General features: G+C 40.3%; 1 protein-coding gene and 1 long non-coding RNA gene across 2 annotated transcripts; one reads left to right on the plus strand and one right to left on the minus strand.

The window, feature by feature from the left end:
* Positions 1–403: 403 nt before the first annotated feature.
* On the minus strand, positions 404–2158 carry LOC107760645 (RHOMBOID-like protein 13). Its single transcript, XM_016578731.2, has one exon. The coding sequence runs from the start codon at positions 1641–1643 to the stop codon at positions 828–830; it is 816 nt and encodes a 271-aa protein (XP_016434217.1). The 5' UTR covers positions 1644–2158; the 3' UTR covers positions 404–827.
* An 11951-nt stretch (positions 2159–14109) lies between these two features.
* On the plus strand, positions 14110–14774 carry LOC107760649 (uncharacterized). The gene is made up of 2 exons (XR_001642433.2): positions 14110–14207; positions 14507–14774. It is a non-coding gene; the product is annotated as an uncharacterized LOC107760649 (long non-coding RNA).
* Positions 14775–16304: the final 1530 nt, after the last annotated feature.

A 16304-nucleotide genomic window follows, 5' to 3' on the forward strand; every position in this document is an offset into this window, starting at 1 on the left:
AAATAAATCTCTTTTGCAGTTTCCGGAAACTTCCCAAAGGGACAAATTTCATTCATAAACAAAACTTAGATAGTTGAAGCAGTCCTTTTTTCTCTTTGAAGGCTATCTTCATCCTTAACATAAGACTCTTTTCTTGACTAGGTATTGAATGTCTCCATGTTTTCTTTGCTTTCTGTTTAATTCATGGGAGAGTAATGGGGGTGGGGTTGTAGCACAAAGCACAGAATAAGCAACTAAGCTTGAAGCTTTGACCTATGTTACTCAGACTCTCCAAAAATATCCTGGTGCATGTCAGATCCTCCAAAAGTAGTGCATTTTTGGAGGATCCGATACAGGTAAGGCAGCATTTTGGAGAGTCCGCGCAACAAAGGCTTTGACAGTATAAGCAAAATCCATGAGTCTACTCTGCAATAAAATAAGCATTATAATGGACAGAAATTGACAACAGTAAATATAATTGTTCATTACATAGCCTAAAAAACAGACAACAGAAATTCTTTTGATATTTGCAAATGTCACCCTCCCAAATCATTTAACAAAGAATTGGAATGCATGCATGGATGGAACACAATGGCTAAAGCACCTAACCACAAAAATTTAGTGTTAGGTGGAATACTATGGTGCATCTATAAATATGTTAATAACAGCTTTGTCCAACACACTTAAACATGACAGTGGTTACCTAAACAGACGAGTGTTTCAAGAATCAATGAACATATTGTCGTCTAAATGACAATTGTTGAGATTACTGGGCAGGTAAACCAGTCATCCTCTGCAAAATCCCAATACTAATAAATACATTGTAATCCCCAAGTAAGCAGTGAAAGCTATACAAGATTGGAGCCAGTATCTGCTAATGTACTCATCTGTAAAGTTCTACCATTTCCAGCTGCAAGAAACCGTACAGAAGGCAAAGAGGGATCGGTGACAGGTTCAATCTCAAGAAAGTTCAAATCAAATGTAGCAGACTTTTTCAAACTGAAAACAAACACAACCACAGTCCATCCCAGCAGTGTAACCGCCCAGTAATTGTTCATCCCATGTATCAGACCCCAACCAACAGCATAACCAACAATGATTCCCGATAAATGCCCAAGAAAACTCGCTTGAGGAACAATAATAGAAGTAAATATAAGTGACTCAAATGGCGCAAAACTGATGGGAAGTGAAAGAAAACCAAAAAGATTCAGCTTTGACGACGGTTGCTTGACTGAAAGAATCGTCATCCACCCAAACACCACACAAGAATATCCAACAGCAGTAACTCTTCGAAAATACTCAAGCTTAAATTTCTGAATCAAAATATGGTACATTGCTACGACAAGCATGCCCGAAAGAAGAACCAAAACCAATGTATAATGAAGATAGTACTCTACCCCAAGACCTATATCTCCCAATTGTTCAACAACTCCAAGACTCCAAAGTGCACTCATATTAAAAACAAGATGAAGCACACTAATATGCGAAAACGCTGATGTTATTATCCTCCAATGATGACCTTCCACAGCAGTTTCATAACTCATACCAACATGTGAATAACCAATATTTGATTTCTGAATATAGAACCAAATTGCACTGCATATTCCAATCACACAACTCGTTGCTGGCTTTTCCAATATCTCATAAAATAATGGTTTCCCCATTTTGAAGAAACCACCTACTCACAATTCCTTCCTTAACTTTATTGCTAAAATGCTTACAAGGACACAACTTTGTCCTTTTTATTTCTCTTTTTTTCTTCTTCTGGGGTTACGCAATTAATCAAATTCAATACGGAATCCACAGAAAAATTGAATCTTGAAGCAGCATAGAGAAACCCCAAATCAGAAAAATCGAGAATCTTGCACTAGGGCTAAGTTTGATGAAAGTAAAATCACATAAAGACCCAAATCTACAAACCCAGCTTCAAAATTTCTTCATTGCAATCTTATTCAGATCCAATGTAGTAACTAAGATTCCAGAGATCCTCGTACAAAGATCAATCGAGCTATCAATCTTCAATAAAATTTGAGAATTTAATGGTAACCCAAAATCTAAAACAAGGAAAATTGAATACGTAATACTTACAGGGTTGTCTCGAAGAAATGTTGCTATGAAAATCAATGTATTTTAGGGAGAGGGGTTTCAGTTGTTATTTTTGTCGAGTCCAGGCTCCTCTAGAGTGACATAAGGAAAATGGAACAATTACAATTGTGGTCCCTCAATTTTTAAAACTTTTAATTTTGGTCTAACCTTCTCACATACCGACAATTAGTTATGTGAGAGTTCTTTGTTTAAAACGTGGAATGTGGTTCCAGGTAGGGGACATAGTTTGGGGCAAACTCGAAATCCAAATCGAAATCCTGAGTATTTTAGATTTTTGGTTTGGATTTTCGAATTACGGATTAGATTTTGGATTTAATTTTTAAAATTTTTGGATTACGGATTGGATATTGGATTTGGTACTTCAAATTTTTGGATATCCGAAAATCCAAAATTCTTATACTTTATATTTGGTCAATTATCCATATGTCAATAGTAATAAGTTCAATATCTTACCCATTAGATATTATCTCATATATTCAATATTAATTACTAAGTTACTGTGTGAATACTTTTTATTTGGACATGGTTTTACTATTTCTACTTCTTATCGACTGTATTAATGCCTCTATTTTATTTTTTGATAATAATTTCGTTACTTGAATACTTCATTTGAATGATTGTGGTGACAATGAGGAACTTTTCAGGCAATTTAACATGAGTACCTCATTTGGATATTTATTTTTGTAAAAAGCAGAAATATCTCAATTTATAAGCTCAAAGCCGAAAATCCAAAATATCCAAATCGAACTTAAAAAATCCGATCCAATACGAACTTATTTGGAATGGATTGGATTTGGATTGTCATTTCTTCAATCCGAAAACCGAAAATCCAAACCGAAATTTTCATATGCAATCCGAACTACCCGAACGCCCACCCCTAATTCTAACTTTCTAAGGGTGTGTTTGGTATGAAGGAAAATATTTAAAATAAATAATTTTCTTATTTATTTTTATTTTTACATTAATTAACTAAAGTAATGAAATGTCACGACCCAATTTCACTTATAAGCCGTGATGTCGCCCAACGTCGCCGCTAGGCAAGCCAACGGTGAACTAGCCATGTATTTATTCTTTTAACAACTTTGAAATAGTTGATTTTTATTTATTAAGTAAGTAAGAGGTGAAAAATTCTATAAAATAAAGTGTAAACTAATATAAGAACAAGTATGGTGAAATAAATACTCAAAAGCCATCAAATGTCTACTAGCATAATTCCAAGACCTGGTATCACAAGTGTATGAGCTACTAGTGGAATATATAGAATACTAAACTACTGTCTGAAATAGAGTAGACAGAAAGTAAATGCAAAAGAGAGACTTCAGGTGCTACAGAACAGAATCGGAAAGCAGCTCACCACTAAGTCTCGGAGTATCAAGGGTGTGTGTCGGGATGACTTCCAAATGCACCTGCCTCAGATCCTCCACGATTAGTGCAGAAGTATAGCGTGATTACATAAATAACATGTACCCAGTAATTATCCAGTCTAACCTCGAATAAGTAGTGACGAGGGGTCGATATCGACACTTACTATAGGCCAACAATAAAATACAGAAAATTCTAAACATGTATGGGATATAGAAATAATAATAATAACACAATAACAAGCAATGAATAAATGACTCCTTAACTGATAATAAATTCCAAAATCTCTATCCAACACCTACTAACCCCAAAGCAATTTCTATCATTAAATAAATTATAACCTCTCAAGCCATAAAATAATATCAAGTGTAATCAGGCTCTGAGTATTATCACGCACGATTTATGCCGAGGTCGTACGACTCGATTAAAAAATATATTGTATGCACTGTCGAGGGTCGAACGACACGAACCATAGATGCATCTATTATACTGCCGAGGCGAACGACCCGCTCCCATGAGAATAGAGAAGTTTACCTCGCTCGCGGAAGTACTTGCGACGCGAGAGGACATGGATTTCTCAAAGTTATTAAGTATTCTTCAAATCTTTCCCAAAAATAATAAATCTAACTTGGAAGTTTTCAACTAAAATCTCTAGTCTCAGCTCTATTTAAGATAATTAATATGCACAACAAATATGACAGTACAATTAAAGCATGATGTAAATCTAAGACTACTCGGATATCTCAGAAAAAATATAGCTACGCACGGACTCTCGTCACTTAGTGCGTACGTAGCTCCCCACACAAGTAACACACAACAAAATACACCTAAGGGGATGAGTTCCCTCTTAAAAGGTTAGGCAAGAGACTTACCTCGTTCTCAAGATCACTTCCGGTCCACAAATACTCTCTAAATCCTCAACTCGGTGCCAAACAACCCTAAACTAGCCAAATATTATATAAATAAATTAATATATACTCAAAAGTTCATAATTTAACTATTATGGTAATTACACACCCCTAATTGAAAGATTCCTAAAATTCACCCGGGCCCACATGCTCGGATTCCAAAAATTTTCGTAGATAATTGTTACTCACAACCTCACAAACTCAAATATATAATTTTCACCCAATTCCATAATTATTTTCGTGGTTAAACCCCATTTTTATCAAAACCTAAGTTTCACAATTTTACATGTTAAAATCTACCCATAATCTATGTATTTAACTTACATTGGGTAGGAATTACTTATCTTCAATAGATAGGTGGAAACCCCTCTCTAAAAAGCTCCAAAAATCGCCCAAGAAGTGAAATAAATGAACCAAAATGGCCTAAGTCCCATCTTAAATGAACCTCACTGTCTCCCAGTGGTTCCGCTTCTGTAGCTCCGCATCTGCGGAAAATGCATTGCAGATGCGGCCCTCCCCAGTTGGCCTCCTTCCGCTTCTGCGGTGCCCTCTTCGCATATGCGGTCAAGCCTTCGCCCCTGCGCCCCTGCCCCTCAACCTTAAGGCCGCTTCTGTTGACCTCTGACCGCTTTTGCGCCTCCATGTCTGCACCTGCGGAGTCAGCCCACGCAACCCAATTTCGCACCTGCGGCTAACCAGCCGCTTCTGCGGTGCCGCACCTATGGCCAATCCTTCGTAGGTACGAACGCACCAGAAGCCCTACTGCTTCAGCAACTTCTTCCAAGTCCAGTCGAGTTCCGCGCATCGCCCGAATGGAATCCAAGGCCCTCGAGGGCTCGTCCAAACATACCAACAAGTTCGAAATCATAAAACGGACTCGCTCAAACCCTCAGAACACGTGAAAATAACATCAAAACTAATGATTACACTCCAAATAAAATCAAATCAACTTATGAACTTCAAGTTCTTCCAACTCACTCCGAAGGATACTTAAACTACTCGAAATGATACCAAATTTTGCGTGCAAGTTTGAAATCACCATACGGAGCTATTCCTAGGCTTGGAATCTCAAACGAACCGCGATAACACCAAAAGCTACTTCAAACCAAATTTAAAGAACTTTAAAACCTTCAATGCGCCAACTTTCAACTTTAGGCACCGAAACGCTCCCGGGTCATCCAAAACCTGATCCGAGCACACGTCTAAGTCCAAAATTATCATACAAACCTATTGAGATCATCAAATCCTGGTTCTGAGGTGGTTTCTATAAATGTTGACCCAAGTCAAACTTAACCCCTTTTAGCCAATAATAAGGAACTAAGTGTTCCGATTTCAACCCAAACCCTTCCAAACCCGAACTAACCATCCCCGCAAGTCATAAAACAGTAAAAGAATATACGAGGAGTCTTATTTAAGGGAACGAGGTTCTATAATGTAAAATGACCGATCGGGTTGTTACATTCTCTACCTCTTAAACAAACGTTCGGCCTCGAACTGGTCTAGAATCGTACCTGGAGTGACGAATAAGTGTGGATATCTGCTCCGCATGTCCTCCTCGGTCTCCCAAGTCTCCAGGCTCTCGTCTAGCTGAACCGTGTTGTAGTCTAACACATGCGACCTATTGGCATGATATCTTTAAAGCATAGACACGTGGAAACCGGATGAACTCCCAATAGACTAGGAGGTAAAGCAAGCTCATAAACAACCTCCCCAACTCGTCTAAACACCTCAAATGGACCTATAAACCTTGGACTCAACTTGCCCTTCTTCCCGAACCTCATGATTCCATTCATCGCCGAGACCTTTAAGAGAACCTTCTCACCCACCACTAATGATAAATCAAGCGCCTTATGATCCGCGTAACTCTTCTGTCTGGACTGTGCTGTGCAAAGTCGCTCCTGAATCAACTTTATCTTTTCCAAGGCATCATTCACCAAATCAGTACCATATAACTTATCCTTGCCGGGCTCAAACCATCCGATGGGCGAACGATATTGCCGACCATATAGAGCCTCAAATGGAGCCTTCTCGATGCTGGACTGATAACTGTTGTTGTAAGCAAACTCGGCCAAAGGCAACAATCGATGTCGCTTCCCTCCGAAGTCAATCACACATGCTCTGTACATATCCTCCAAGATCTGAACCGTCCGCTCTGACTGCCCGTCGGTTTGTCGATGAAAGGCTATGCTAAGCACCACTCGGATCCCTAACTCACTCTGTATTGCCCTCCAGAAATGCGAGGTAAACTGAGGGCCTCTATATGATATAATGGAAATAGGCACACCATGCAACCGAATAATCTCCTAAATGTAAATTTGAGCCAATCTCTCTGAAGAATACGTGGTCACAACCGGAATGAAGTGTGCCGACTTGGTCAACCTATCGACAATGACCCAAACTGCATCAAACTTTTTCAAGGTCTGCGGCAACCCAACTACGAAATCCATAGTAATGCGCTCCCATTTCCACTCAGGTATAACCATCTACTAGAGTAGGCCACCTGGCCTCTGATGCTCATACTTAACATGCTGGCAATTTAGGCACCTCGCTACATACTCAACTATGTCCTTCTTCATCCGCCGCTACCAATAATGTTGCCTCAGGTTGCGATACATCTTCGTAGCACCTGGATGAATAGAATACCGATAATTGTGTGCCTCCTCTAGAATATTTTCCCTCAATCCATCAACATTAGGGACACATAGATGACCCTGGAGTCGCATAACACCATCCTCACTGATAGTAACCTCTTTGGCACCACCCTGTAGCACCATCTCTCTGAGAGCCAATAAGTGCAGATCGTCGTACTGGTGAGCCTTGATCTGCTCGAATAGTGAAGACTGGGCGACAACACATGCAAGAACTCGACTGGGCTCTAAAATATCCAACCTCACAAGTCTGTTAGCCAAGGACTGAATGTCCAAAGCTAATGGCCTCTCCTCTGCTGAAATGAATGCCAAACAACCCATACTCTCCGCCTTTCTGCTCAAGGCATCTGCAACCACATTCGCCTTGCCCGGATGATAATATCATAATCTTTTAGTAACTCAAGCCACCTGCGCTGCCTCAAGTTGAGATCCCTCTACTTGAACAAATGCTGCAAGCTGCGATGATTGGTGTAAACCTCACAGGGTACCCCATAAAGATAATGCCTCCATATCTTAAGAGCATGAACTATTGTGGCCAACTCCAAATCGTACAGAGGGTAATTCTTCTCGTGGGGCTTCAGCTGACATGAAGCATATGCAATAACTCGCCCCTCCTACATCAATACAAAACCCAGGCCAATGCGTGAAGCGTCACAAAACACATTATACATCCCTAAACCGGAAGACAACACTAACACTGGTGCTAAAGTCAAGGCGGTCTTAAGCTTCTGAAAGCTCACCTCGCAATCATCGGAACATCAAAACGGAGCACCCTTATGGGTCAATCTAGTCAAAGGTGCTGCAATAGATGAGAAGCCCTCCACAAACCGACAATAATAACCTGCTAACCCCAAGAAGCTCCTGATCTCGGTCATTGTGGTAGGACGGGACCAACTCTGAACTGCCTCGATCTTCTTGGGATCTACCTTAATACCCTCGCTTGATACAACATGCCCCAAGAATGCCACAAAATTTAACCAAAACTCACACTTAGAGAACTTAGCATATAACTTCTGTTCCCACAAGGTCTGAAGCACCACTCTCAAATGCTGCTCGTGGTCCAACATGCTACGCGAGTAGATCAAAATGTCATCAATGAAGACAATGAAAAACGAATCAATATACGTCCTGAACATCCGGTTCATAAAATCCATAAATATCGCCGGGGTGTTAGTCAAGCTGAAGGACATCACTAGAAACTCATAGTGGCCATATCTAGTCCGGAATGCCGTCTTCGGAACATCTGAATCCCGAATCTTCAACTAATGGTACTCCGATCTCATGTCGATCTTAGAGAACACCCTGGCACCCTGTAACTGGTCAAACAAATCATCAATGCGTGGCAACGGGTACTTGTTCTTAATGGTAACTTTGTTCAACTGGCGGTAGTCAATGCACATCCGCGTAGTCCCATCTTTCTTCTTCACGAATAACACCGGTGCACCCCAAGGCGACACACTCGATCTGACGAACCCCTTTGCTAGCAACTCCTCAAGTTGTTATTTCAACTCCTTCAACTCTTTCGGAGCAATGCGGTAAGGTGGAATAGATATAGGCAGAGTACCTGGAGCCAAATCAATACAGAAGTCGATATCATAATTTGGTGATATGCCTGGAAGATCAGAAGGAAACACATCGAAGAACTCCCGGACCACGGGCACTGAATCAATCATCGGAGACTCTGTAGTAGTATCCCGAACATAAGCTAGATAGGCTAAACAACCCTTCTCGACCATATGTCGAGCCTTCAAAAAAGAGATAACTCGACTAGATGTAACTAGCAGACGAACCCTCCACTCCAATCTAGGAAGCTCCGACATTGCCAAGGTAACAGTCTTGGCATGACAATCAAGGATGGCGTGATATGGAGACAACCAATCCATGCCAAGGATGACCTCAAAGTTGGTCATATCGAGCAACAGAAGATCCGCTCTAGTCTCATAACCACAGAAAGTCACGATACAAGACCGATAGATCCGATACACCACAATAGAATCACCCACTGGCATGGACATATTTACAAGAGTTCTCAAGGACTCGCGAGGAATACTCATGAAATGAGAAAACAGAGATGAAACATATAAATATGTAGACCATGGATCAAATAGTACCAAAGCATCCCTATCGTAGATAGAAATAATACCAGTGATCACGGCATCTGAGGCCACTGTATCTGGTCTGGCCTGAAAACATGGAACCTAGCTGGAGCGCCACCTGACTGGACTCTACGTCTGGGATAGCCCCTACCCACCTGCCCTCCACCTCTAGGCGACCGGACGACAGGTGCGACAGCTGGTGCTGAAATCATAGGTTGATGACCGTGTTGTAATGCCTTGCCCTGAAGTCTGGGATAAAACCTCTTCATGTGGCCAGGATTCCCGCACTCGTAATAACCCCTCGGAATGGTGGAATGATGACCTGAAGTCTGGACATGATGGCCGGAATACCCACTGGAGGAGCCCTGAATAGCTGGTGAGCGGTAAGAGCTCTCTAGAATGGCTCTGAAATAGGGCCGCACTAGAGCACCCCGAGAAGGCGGCGGTGCTGGATATGTGGTCCTGCTAGACTGACCCCTCACAAACTAACCTCTGCCCCCAGACGGAGCACCACTGAACCCTCCAGAATAACAGAACTGCTTACCCCTCGGCACCTGCTCTCGGCTCCGCTGACGAACACCCTCGATCCTCCGAGCTATCTCCACAACTACCTGATAAGAAGTCCCCATCTCAACCTCTCGGGCAATGGTGTCTTGGATACCAGAGTGTAACCCTGCAACAAACCTCTACACCCTTTCTGCATCAGTAGGAAGTATCATAAGTGCATGGCGAGACAACTCAGAGAATCTCGCCTCATAGTCGGTCACCGACATCTGACCCTGCTGGAGCTGCTCAAACTGAAACTGTAACCCTTCTCTATGAGAAGGTGGAATATACCTATCCAGAAAGATATGTGTGAACTGGTCCCAAGTCAAGGGAGGAGAACCTGCTGGCCTACCGAGAATATATGACTGCCACCACCTACGGGTCCTACCCTCCAGCTGAAAAGTGGTAAAGTCCACCCCGTGGGACTCCAATATCCTCATGTTGTGCAGTCTATCCCTGCAACAATCAATAAAGTCTTTGGGGTCTTCATGTCGCTCACCTCCAAAGACAGGAGGATGTAGCCTGGTTCATCTATCTAATAGCTTCTGCAGCTCGCCGGTCGCAGCTGGTCTGGACTCAGGTATGGCTGCTATAACTGGCTGGGATCCGCCCACGGGTAGTGCGCCTAGGGTATGATATACAACAACTACATTCCCTAGAGCCTGAGCGGTAGGGGTCTGTCCTCCCCTCCCGCCTGAGATGTGACTGGGTACGCTGGAAATAAACTAGTCTGAGTCATAGAATCCATGAACTGCAGCATACGACCCATGACATCCTGGAATAGTGGCGCATACTTGAAATCCATTGGGATGGCTCCGCTGCAGGCACCTCGCCATGCTCCTTAATAATAGGATCCTATACTGGATCCACTAGTGGCATAACTGGAGAATCTCTGGGATGCCCTCGTCCTCTACCACGAGTTGGAGACCTCCCTTGGCCTCTGCCCCTGCCTATAGTAACAGGGGGAGGAACTCCTCCATGATCGGGTACATCTGCCGCACGCTTTCTCACCATCTGTGAGAGAATAAGAGAAAGATACTTAGCACAACATCAACTGCATAGTAGGAGATAAAGAAAGAGTAGTTTCCTAGCACCCTATAGCCTCTCGAAAATAAGTACGGGCAAGACTCTATTAGGCATGCTTATAACTTGTGAGACCTATGTGAACCTAGTGCTATGATACCATGTTGTCACGACCCAATTTTACCTATAGGTCGTGATGGCGCCTAACATCGCCGCTAGACAAGCCAACAGTGAACTAGCCATGTATTTATTCTTTTAAAAACTTCCAAATAGTTGAGTTTTATTTATTAAGTCAGTAAGAGGTGAAACATTCAATAAAATAAAATGTAAACTAATATAAGAACAATTGTGGTGAAATAAATACTCAAAAGCCATCAAATGTCTACTAGCATAATTTCAAGACCTGGTGTCACAAGTGTATGAGCTACTAGTAGAATATACAAAACACTAAACTAATGTCTGAAATAGAGTAGACAGAAAGTAAATGCAAAAGAGAGACTCCGGGTGCTGCAGAACGAACTCGGAAAGTAGCTCACCACTAACTCTCGGAGTATCAGGGGTGCGAGCCGGGATGACTACCAAATGTACCTGCCTCAAATCCTGCATGATTAGTGCAGAAGTGTAGCGTGATTACATAAATAACATGTACCCAGTAAGTATCCAGTCTAACCTCGAAGAAGTAGTGACGAGGGGTCGATATCGACACTTACTATAGGCCAACAATAAAATACAGAAAATTCTAAACATGTATGGGATATAGAAATAATAATAATAACACAATAACAAGCAATGAATAAATGACTCCTTAACTGATAATAAATTCCAAAATCTCTATCCAAACACTTACTAACCCCAAAGCAATTTCTATCATTAAATAAATTATAACCTCTCAAGCCATAAAATAATATCAAGTGTAATCAGGCTCCGAGTATTATCGCGCACGATTTATGCCGAGGTCGTACGACTCGATTAAAAAATATATTGTATGCACTGTCGAGGGTCGAACGACACGAACCATAGATGCATCTATTATACTGCCGAGGCGAACGACCCGCTCCCATGAGAATAGAGAAGTTTACCTCGCTCGCGGAAGTACTTGCGACGCGAGAGGACATGGATTTCTCAAAGTTACTAAGTATTCTTCAAATCTTTCCCAAAAATGATAAATCTAACTTGGAAGTTTTCAACTAAAATCTCTAGTCTCAGCTCTATTTAAGATAATTAATATGCACAATAAATATGATAGTACAATTAAAGCATCAGGTAAACCTAAGACTACCCGGACACCTCATGGAATATAGCTACGCACGGACTTTCGTCAGCTAGTGCGTATGTAGCTCCGCACACAAGTAATTCACAACAAAAAAAATATACCTAAGGGGATGAGTTCCCTCTTACAAGGTTAGGCAAGAGATTTACCTCGTTCTCAAGCTCACTTCCGGTCCACAAATACGCTCTAAATCCTCAATTGGTGCCAAACAACCCAAAACTAGCCAAATATTATATAAATTAATCATTATATACTCAAAAGTTCATAATTTAACTATTAGGGTAATTAGCCACCCCTAATTGGAAGATTCCTAAAATTCACTCCCGGGCCCACGTGCCCGGATTCCTGAAATTTTTGAGATAATGCTTACCCATAACCTCACGAACTCAAATATATAATTTTCACCCAATTCCATTATCATTTTCGTGGTTAATCCCCATTTTTATCAAAACCTAAGTTTTTCAACTAAACCTATAATTTTCACAATTTTACATATTTAAATATACCCATAATCTATGTATTTAACTTACACTGGATAGGAATTACTTACCTTCAATAGCTAGGTGAAAACCCCTCTCTAAGAATATCCAAACATCGCCCAAGAAGTGAAATACATGAAGCAAAATGGCCTAAGTCCCGTCTTAAATGAACCTCACTGCCTCCTAGTGGTTCCGTTTCTGCGGCTCCGCATCTATGAAAAATGCATCGCAGATGCGGCCTCCCTAGCTGGCCTCCTTCTGCTTCTGCAGCGCCCTCTTCGTATCTGCGGGTTCGCAGATGCAGTCGAGCCTTCGCACCTGTGCCCTTGCCCCTCCAGCTCAAGGCCGCTTTTGAGGACCATTGACCGCTTTTGCGGTCGCGCATCTGCGCCTCCATGTCTGCACCTGCGGACTCAGCTCACTTAGCCCAATTTCGCATCTGCGGCTAACCAGCCGCTTCTGCAGTGCCGCACCTGCGGCCAATCCTTCGCAGGTGCGAATGCACCAGAAGCCCTGCTGCTTCAGCAACTTCATCCAAGTCCAATCGAGTTCCGCGCATCGCCCAAATGGCATCCAAGGCACCCGAGGCCTCATCGAAACGTACCAACAAGTTCGAAATCATAAAACAGACTCGGTCGAACCCTCGGAACACGTGAAATGACATCAAGACTAAGTATTACACTCCAAATAAAATCAAATCAACTTTTGAACTTCAAGTTCTTCCAACTCACTCCGAATGCGCTGAACCATACTTAAACTACTCGGAATGACACTAAATTTTGTGTGCAAGTCTTAAATAACCATACAGAGCTATTCCTAGGCTCGGAATCCCAAACGACCTCGATAACACCCAAATCTACTTCAAACCAAATTTAAAGAACTTTAAAACTTTCAACGTGCCAACTTTCAACTTTAGGCGCCGAAACACTCCCGGGTCATCCAAAACCCGATCCGAACACACGCCTAAGTCCAAATTTATCATACGAACCTATTGGGGCTGCCAAATCTCGGTTCCGAGGTCGTTTACTACAAATATTGACCCAAGTCAAACTTACCCTTTTTAGCCAATAATAAGGAACTAAGTGTTCCGATTTCAATCCGAATCCTTCCAAACCCGATCTAACCATCCCCGCAAGTCATAAAACAGTAAAAGTACATGCGGGAGAGTCTTATTTAGGAGAACATGGTTCTAGAAAGTAAAACGAGCGGTCGAGTCGTTACATGAAAATTAAAAATCAAAATTTGAAACTATTTTTGAGAAAATATAATAAAAAGAATACTTCTAAAAGTTTTCAAAAAATACAATAAACTTGGCTAAATTTTCTTCACATAAAGTACCCAATATATTTTGTCCAAAAAGGTTTTCATAATCATGCAATCCTTATCATTTTACACTGAAAATTTTTAGCCTACACATTTTGAACTTTTTCTTTCTTTCCTTTTCTTTGTTTTGGTAAGTTGGTATATTATTGATTATAGTTGGACCTATTATTAAATTTTGCTTTATTACTTCAAGGAAAGTGGGTGTATCCTTATGGAAACCAAATTAATTTCTAACTTCCTCAATCTATCATAAATAAATTACTTGTCATTCTTCTCAAACTTATTTCAGATTGCACTTACCTTAAATTGTGATTCTCAGAACTATATATAGCAAGAAAAGTGATAGGTATTTATACAAGTTATAACTCATCAAAAATTTGTTGCACACTTTTCAGTTTTCAATATGGCTATGTGGAAGGGATCCATCACTTTGTTTTCCATGGTTTGTTTGATGCTTATCACAATAGGTATATATTTCTCCCTCTTTTACTTTCTCATCAAACGAAAATTCTAATTCTATATATGTTTGTATGCCTAAATAAGAAATTGAATTCTTAACATAAAAGTATTTCATAATACAAATTAATTTAATTTTTGGAGTTTCAAGTATATAATTAATATAGCAAATCCGAAATAGTTTGGGATTTGAGACATTGCAACTTATCACATTTTTTCTAAACCGGCCTATAAAGTTGTATTATTTTTCTACTTAAACATAAATTTTTTAATACTTTATAACAAAAAATTAATTAATATTTGTTTATAGGCTTGCAGAGTGTGGAAGGTTCGGTCTTGTTTGGTGAACCATGCACAACATTTAGGGATTGCTTTAATTCTTGCGGTCATGGCGCAATCCCCTTTTGCCAGAATGGACATTGCAGTTGCGATAAACAGGAGGAGACTATGAGCATTTCTTCAACTGGAACTATTAGAAAACTTTTACAGAATAATTAAGACTCTGTAATTATACACAGGAATAATTGGTTTATTGAAATTTTCAGAGTGATAATGATGAAGATTTCTCTTCAATTTCAGTTTATGGATAGAAGAGATTTCTCTTCAATATCAAATTTTCGCATTTTTCCAAAGGTTATATATTGACCTCCTATATTGATCAAAGACTAACTCGTCATCGGTGTTTTTGCGATTATACTTGGCTTGAGCCTGGGGTTTATCGAAAACAGGCGCTTTACCAGCACAAAGATAAGAGTAAGATCTGTATATATATATAATATTACCCTCTTCAAATCCCACTTGTGAGAGTCAAATTAAAGGAGATTCAATCAAACCTCCGTTATTACATGTAGCCAGGGGTGAAAAATGCGCGGATCGGGTCGGATATGGGCGGGTAAAAATTTGGTAATGCAAAAACGGTTAAATAATCCGACCCTACCCATATTTAATACGGTTAAATTATCTGACCCTACCCATATTTAATATGGATAAAAAAAAGAGTTAACTCGCGGATAATATGGAATGAATATCCATATTATCCATGACTTCTTGAGTATGATCACTTTTAAGAGAATTCCTAATCTCTCATACTTAAGGAACCCTCAATTTGAGGTTTTACAAATGTAAAAGTTAAACACATTAGTTATCCATTGGTTATCCATTTTCTAAATGGATAATATGATTCTTATCCATATTTGACCCATTTTTAAAAAATTCATTATCCAACCTATTTTTAATGGATAATATGAATAGATAACTGTTTTCTTTTAACTATTTTACCTCCGCTACACGTAGCTCTGCCCCTTGTGATGCCTCTTGATCGGTAAGAGTTGAGAACACTATGAACAAATTACTTCTTCAAAAGAAGAGAGAGCTAAGAATAAGGCTAGCATTTGGGTAGAAACCTGTTAGTTATAGGCGAAAATAGTAGCCAAGGACAAAATATGCAATATTTTCACATCGTTAAAGAACAAAATAATTGCTAGTATTCCACAATATATTGAGGGCCTACCCTTTTCTCTACCCTTTCTCGAAGAATAACAATTATCAAGCACCAAAGACATGAAATTTAGTCGGTTAAATTTTTACTAATCAATTTTCTTTCATTATCGAGGAAACATTGTGTAACGACCTAATCGGTCGTTTTGAGCTCTAGCGCGTCGTTCGTCGGTTTGAAGCCTTGAGTAGCTTCACTTTATGTTTTATGACTTATACGCGTAGTCAGAATTGAATTTCGGAGTTGATTTGGAAAGAAAATTCTAAATTTAGAAGTTTTAAGTTGGAAGAATTGACTAAGGTTTGATTTTTGAGTAAACGACCTCGGAATCGGAATTTGAAGGTTCCAATAGATTTATATGATGATTTCGTACTTGGACGTATGTTCGGGTCGAGTATCGGGTGGCGCGGGAGCATTTCGACGCCTATTATGCAAGGTTGGCATTTTGGAAGTTTAAGAAGTTTTTAAGTTTGATTTGGAATAAATTTTTGGTGTTGTCGATGTCCGTTTGGGATTCCGAGTCTTCAAATAGGTTCGTATTGTGAATTATGACTTGTGCACAAAGTTTGGCGTCATTCCAGAATATTTTGATATGGTTCGGATGCGTTCACCG

Source organism: Nicotiana tabacum, chromosome 22 (genome assembly GCF_000715075.1).
Source record: "Nicotiana tabacum cultivar K326 chromosome 22, ASM71507v2, whole genome shotgun sequence".
NCBI classification, from domain to species: domain Eukaryota; kingdom Viridiplantae; phylum Streptophyta; class Magnoliopsida; order Solanales; family Solanaceae; genus Nicotiana; species Nicotiana tabacum.

Coding starts and splice junctions, on each gene's coding strand:
- LOC107760645 (XM_016578731.2), bottom strand. CDS start 1,643: ATGGGGAAACCATTATTTTATGAGATATTGGAAAAGCCAGCAACGAGT.